The sequence below is a fragment of the Catharus ustulatus genome, chromosome 3, assembly GCF_009819885.2.
Source record: "Catharus ustulatus isolate bCatUst1 chromosome 3, bCatUst1.pri.v2, whole genome shotgun sequence".
Lineage (NCBI taxonomy): Eukaryota > Metazoa > Chordata > Aves > Passeriformes > Turdidae > Catharus > Catharus ustulatus.
In genome coordinates, this window is record NC_046223.1 from 41,620,370 (window position 1) to 41,626,369 (window position 6,000).

The 6,000-nt window shown below is 43.3% G+C and overlaps 1 protein-coding gene across 1 annotated transcript in view; it reads right to left on the minus strand.

The window, feature by feature from the left end:
- Positions 1 to 5,785, minus strand: part of RPS6KA2 (ribosomal protein S6 kinase A2) — a 279,910-nt gene extending 274,125 nt beyond the window's left edge. The window contains exons 1-2 of the mRNA XM_033054733.2: positions 5,495 to 5,785; positions 2,432 to 2,476 (exon numbers count right to left, since the gene is read on the minus strand). Coding sequence (XP_032910624.1) covers positions 2,432 to 2,476; positions 5,495 to 5,557 — 108 coding nt within the window. The 5' untranslated portion in view covers positions 5,558 to 5,785. The remainder of the gene's footprint in view (positions 1 to 2,431; positions 2,477 to 5,494) is intronic.
- Positions 5,786 to 6,000: the final 215 nt, after the last annotated feature.

Below are 6,000 nucleotides of genomic sequence, written 5' to 3' on the forward strand. Positions count from 1 at the left end.
CACAGGAGTTAGGAGTAAGCCTAGGTACTGCCATTTTCAGTTTTGCCATGCAGTTCTGTTTGTGTATCAGCATTTCCACTGCACATCTGCTCTGCTTTCCCCAAGAGTCCCATACAGTGTTAGAACTAGAGCATACAAATTCCCCTGAAAGGGTAAAACAGTTCAAAGCAATGTTACAAGATAGCTTCTGAATGCTGTAATTTCAAAGTACTGCAAGATGTTTTGCACATATATTCATTATTTCAGAAAAAATATGACAGAATTTTACTACCAACTGCACCCTCAAGGAAGTTTAGATAGAATTCCAACACTGACATAGACTAGACCACAAGACGCATTAGACTTAAGTACGCTGTGGCCTCCAGCCAACACAGGTGGTCAGACTTATTCTTCTCTGTCAAGAAAAGGCCATTTTGTAAAAAAGAACCTCTTAAGGAAAAGCTGCATCCCACAAGTCTAAGCAATAACTGCTGCAGGAATATAAAATCCTCTTAAGGAAATTTCCAACCACTAATCTGCTTGCTTTTGTGGCAGGACAAACAGGGTCTGTGGGATGTTCCTGCTCCTAGGGAAAAAGCCCTGATATCAACCCTCAGTAATCTGAGTGACAATTCTAGAGCAGAGCTGACACAGTGCTCTCAGGCCAAGATGCATCTCAGGAACACTTGTTCTATCCAACAATCCCATTAATTTGTGCCCTCAAGACATTTAAAGAACTTATCCATCAACAGGAAAATCAGACCTCAGAAAAAAATGACAAGTGCAGTTTTGTAATGCATTTTACCACCATCTCATTTGTCCACATTATACACAGCATGGGAGAAAAGCAGAGGGCCAACATAGCCTAAGGGAGGTTATTTACAAAAACATCCTTTAAGCAGGTAAGAATCATTGCATTGCACGATTTAAATTCACTCCTTAAATCAAAATTCAATGTCTCAAAACAAAAAAACAATATTCTTCGGAGCTGAGCACAGAACAGCTATCAGTCACCTGAAGAGTGGACTGCTCTTTGATACAATACCACTATAGCAGGACACGAGTTTCATGGAAATGGAAGGTCTTACAGACAAAGTCAGCAAAGGGTTGAAATAGCATGGCAGCATCAGAGAAAGGGAGAAAAAGAAAAAATCAGAAAGAAACACAGATATTAAATTGCACACTGCAGTGTTTACATCAGAAAATGACAACACAGGATTAAGGTTTCTGTACAAGCAGTTATTACATACCATTTTTTTTTCTGCCAAATTACTAACTTAAAAATAAGAAGCATCCCTAATGAAAATTAACTAGGTTTAAATTAATTTAGGAAATGAAGGCTATAGTCACAAAAAAGTCCTCCTAAAACCTACAAACCAGAAATTTTATCTTCAGCCATTTGCTCAAAGAAAATTATGACCCAAGCTACCTGCATTTAATTTCTTCCCCAAGCTTCTTAAAGAGTAATTTACTGCCCTTTTAAAGAAATGGTAATGGAGAAAAAATCCATTTGGAAGTTGCACTAATTTCAGAGATCAAAGCTAAAATTTCTTCCTTCTTCCTATCATTAGGGGGTTAAACTATGTCTTTAACATAGTAAAAAATAACAAAAACACATCCTTGCACAGAAAACTAGACATCAAAGGTAAGTTCCATATTTCAAGGAGCAAGAGATACCAGGAAGTAGATCTTCAAAAGGTGGTTACTTCAACATGCATCTTTGCAGCCTCCCTCCAGTCCTGAAGGGATTCAGTCTACTTTGGTTTTTGACATCAGCAAATGGCTAATGGTCTATCAAGCACAGCTTGGCTCACTCTACACAAACCAGCAGCACCTTGCACTGACTCACAGGACCAGTGTCAAGCTTTGCCCTCGACTCATCATAATAGCTTTATATCATCATGAGTTTCCTGGCATTAAAGCACTTTGAGGCAAGACTTACCTTCGCCTGTAGGTTTGGATTTGTTTGGGTTTTTTTTAATTAACACAGTGCTACAATAACAAACAACAGATTAACTCAAAGCAAAGGGTCAGCTCAGTCTCGCTGTGGAGAAGAGCCAGCCAAGGGAACAAGCAGTAATGACTTCAATTAATGGTGAATGGAATTCGTTTACACACAACTTACAGTACACAAACCTTGTTCATATCACAGCTACTCTTTTCAAGGTCATTACATAATCTTCCCTACAGGAAAACTGCATACCTCAAGAAGTTGTGCGCTCTTTCTTGGAAAAAATGCACAGCCAGTAGCTGTAAAATAAAATTCCCTAACCTCTAGTTGAACACATTTTTTCATTCCTCATTTGACCTTGTAATAAGAAACCAAAAATGGGTTGGCTTTGTATCAAGCACGTGGAGAATATCTACCAGAAACATTTTGTTTCATGAAGACAGAAGGTGATGACATAATAATTTGTTAACACTTGTGTGATCCGCAAATCAGCTGAGTTACCTCTTTTACAGGTTCTTCATCCAGGGCAGCATCTTCCACCACAGTCTAGCAAACAGAGTGGAGAAAAGAGAAGAAAAATCCTGTAAATAGATGCTACCAATAAAGAATTTTAAGCCAAGATCTAGCACAAAATACAGTCAATATCTTTTTAGGCAGTTAAGTTGTTTTCAATTTATCCTACTATTGCAGATTTGTTCAATTCTTCACACTTTGCACAGGTAAACTAACCTTTGAATCCATAGAAACCTGCTTTCTCCAAGATACATAAAATGTTGAGAGAAAAAAGCATAATAAAAGAACTATTAAAATTGCTGATAAACAGTTGAAGCCAAATTTGTCCTAGAATGGATAAAAACCAAGATTATTACTGAAAAGACTAGACAAATGGAGCATCATTTTTTGCTGGGAAGAGAGAATACATGTGTATATCCATTAAGTGATGAAAGCTGTGGAAAACAGGTAGAAAAATTACACAGAGTTTGATCAGGAAAAATATTCCCAAGGCTGTAATTCACTATCCTATCCATCCAGCTTGAGTGGGATCAATAACTGCCTACTCTCAAAGAAATTCTAGAACAGCAAATATCCCAGTTTTCTTGCTTACTTGTCAAACACAATTAATGACCTCCTGAGTCAACAGGCGAAACTCTAATCTTCCTTTACACAAACATAATATAGAACATGCCCTTGATGCACTCTTCCTAATCAAGTGATTGATTTACTATAAAAGCTGTATTTAACATCTGCAAGTCATTCACCTGAGTCATGCACAGGCACTCAAATGTCTCTGTTTTAAAAGGGTTTTTGGCATTAAGGAAGGGGAGGAGAAAGAGGTCCGTATGCATCAAAGAATTAAGCCGTCTCCCTCCTTGTCTACTAACTGTGAAAAGCTTCTGTGAAAAAGAACAACTTGCAGACAATCATGAAAACATTTTATCCCACACAGATTCAGAGACCATGACAGTTCTCTTGAATCAGTACAACCACTAGTGTTTAAGCTGCATTCAGCTCATTAAAGAGCAAATGTTTCTGCTGTTTGAAAACGTCCTCATGGACAAGAGCCCATAAGAGATGAAATTAATTTCTATGTGCTTTTACTAGATTTGAGGAAACAGTACTTAGCAATTCTATCTACAGCATGATCTAAAATGCTCTTAAATTATCTGTATTATGCTTAGAGACAGAAATAAATAGAGCAAATAAACGGTGCTTTGTCTGTTGTTCCTACCTAAATTGCAGGAGTTTATGCCTGCAATTCTTTAACCTTCTAAACTCTTTTTAAGTGAAATCTCAGCAAATTATAGAGCAGTGTAGCTCAGCTATGCTGTTCTTTCAAGTAGAAAATGATAAAAAAGCACCAGAGCCTGCAAATCCACATATCTGATTAACTGTCATTGCAATGGGTCAATTAGCATTGGTAAGGAGATCCACACAGTTTCTTCTGAAAGAAAGGTCTAAATAGTCCTCTACCAGCAATAGAGGTGACAGTACAAAGACGTTTTCCCAGGCAATTGAGCTTCAGGGCAGGATTTACCCTGTGATCTAGGGGAGCTTCTCAAAAATTGATAACAGAAAAGGCAATGGTTGAAGTGGTTTCTGTCTGGGCCAGAAAGAAAAACACAGGGCACACAAAAAACAAACCGATTTTAGAAAGAAGGGAAGGAAGAAGAAAAAACAAACAGGCATGTATATGTATTTTGAATACCAGTCAATGGAAAGGTAGACTTGGGAGGGGAGCACCATTTCTGTGATGCTCAGCAGAAAATTGTTTGCCCTCAAAATAGTTATACAAGTCTTCTTATTGTGAAAGTGATTTAACGAGGTGTCAGTTGACTTCTAGAACAAAATCAGCAATGATACACAGTTTCCCAGCTATAACCTGTTTATTAGCCCCCAGATTCCTTGTATCCCACAAAGTGGAACAAGTGACAGTATTCAGAAGTGAATTACATGATTTAAACCTTTGTAAGCCCCCCACAGGAGACTCCAGAATGTACTGTGCTGATAGAATATATCACATTATCACTTCTGCTGTATTGTTTACATGTACAAACTAACAGCTTGCACAAAACCTTTCATGCAGTTCAGCAACTCCTTTTGAGTCAAGTGTGTTCTCCATAACCTGGCTGTCTCAGTTACACTCCCATCCTTCCCTCTCACCAAAATCCCATTACAGCACTTCCAATCAAATAAGGGGATGGGGGTTTAAAAAATAAACACCAACCTTCCCCCACCTCACAAGTTTCATTCATCTATTTTTACCACCTGTTATAAATGTGCACTTCATGCTACAAACAATTGACCTGAAACACTTCAGCGTTTATGCACTGATCAACATAAATACTGAGTAATCTACCTTGTCCCGTTACAGAATAAAAACCATAAAATCATAGAATAACCCAAGCTGGAACGTACCCACAAGGATCACAGAGCTCAGCTCCTGCACAGGACATCCCCAAGAATCACACCATGTGACTGACAGCACTGTCCAAACACCCCCTGAACTTGAATGATGCCTTTTTTGACACGAGATAACCTTAGATTTCAGGTAATGAAAACACTGTAAGACAAATTGTGAGCACACGCAGCACAGCCCGCTAATTATCACCGCATCGCGTTTCCTGTATGATCCGAAAGCGCAGTCTTACGCGGAGAGGCAATGGGCAGTCAGAACCCAAGTGAGGTACACGGACCTATCCGAGCCTCTAATCACAGATCACATACTTCACGCCTAATTGTGAGCCCGAGCCCGACTCAGCCCGCTTTGTGGTTTCCATCTGTTGTGTACGCTCCTTCCTTTCCAGCCGCCCCAGTTCCCCGGGGCACGGTTCCGACCCGAGCCCGGTGCCGGGCGGAGAGGACGGGACATCCCGGAGTGTCCGGGCTCCGCTCCGAGCCGCCCCGCCCGGGAGGCAACAGGTTCCCGACCGCGCCTGGCCCCTCGCCCTCCGCGGCGAGCAGGGCGGGCGAGGGATGCTCATCACACCACATCTCCTCATGTCTTCTGGGGCAGCACCGGAGTGCTGGGAAAGGGGGCTCGGCAGCACCGCCGCAGCCACTCACCTCCGTCTCCATGGGCTCCACCTCTATCCCTTTCCATAGCTCCAGCAGGTGGGCGATCGGCATGCTGGGCGATTCCTGAGGACGGGATCAAGCAGCAGGAACACTCGTGGGACGCCGGCGGGAGCGGAGGCAGGGAGGTGTCAGGGACGGGACACGGCGCCCAGTGGCACCGGGACGCTCCAGGCACCTGCTCGGCAAAATAGCTCCGCCGACCCGGGGAGCTGCGCTCCGCAGGGCAGGACAAGGCAGCGGCCGCCGCTCCGCACCGCCGTGGGTCCCCGCGCCCCGTCCCGTCCCTGCCGGCGCCTGGGCTGGCTGTGGAGCCGGGATAAAGTTGCTGCGGAGGATGCTGCGGCGGCGGCGGGCGCTGCTATGGCAACGGTGGAGTGGCCCCCCCCGGCCGGCCCCGCCCGCCGCACCGGCGGAGATGGGGATGGGGACGGGAGCGGCACCGAGCGGGGATGGGGACGGGGACGGGAGCGGCACCGAGCGGGGATGGGGAGCCA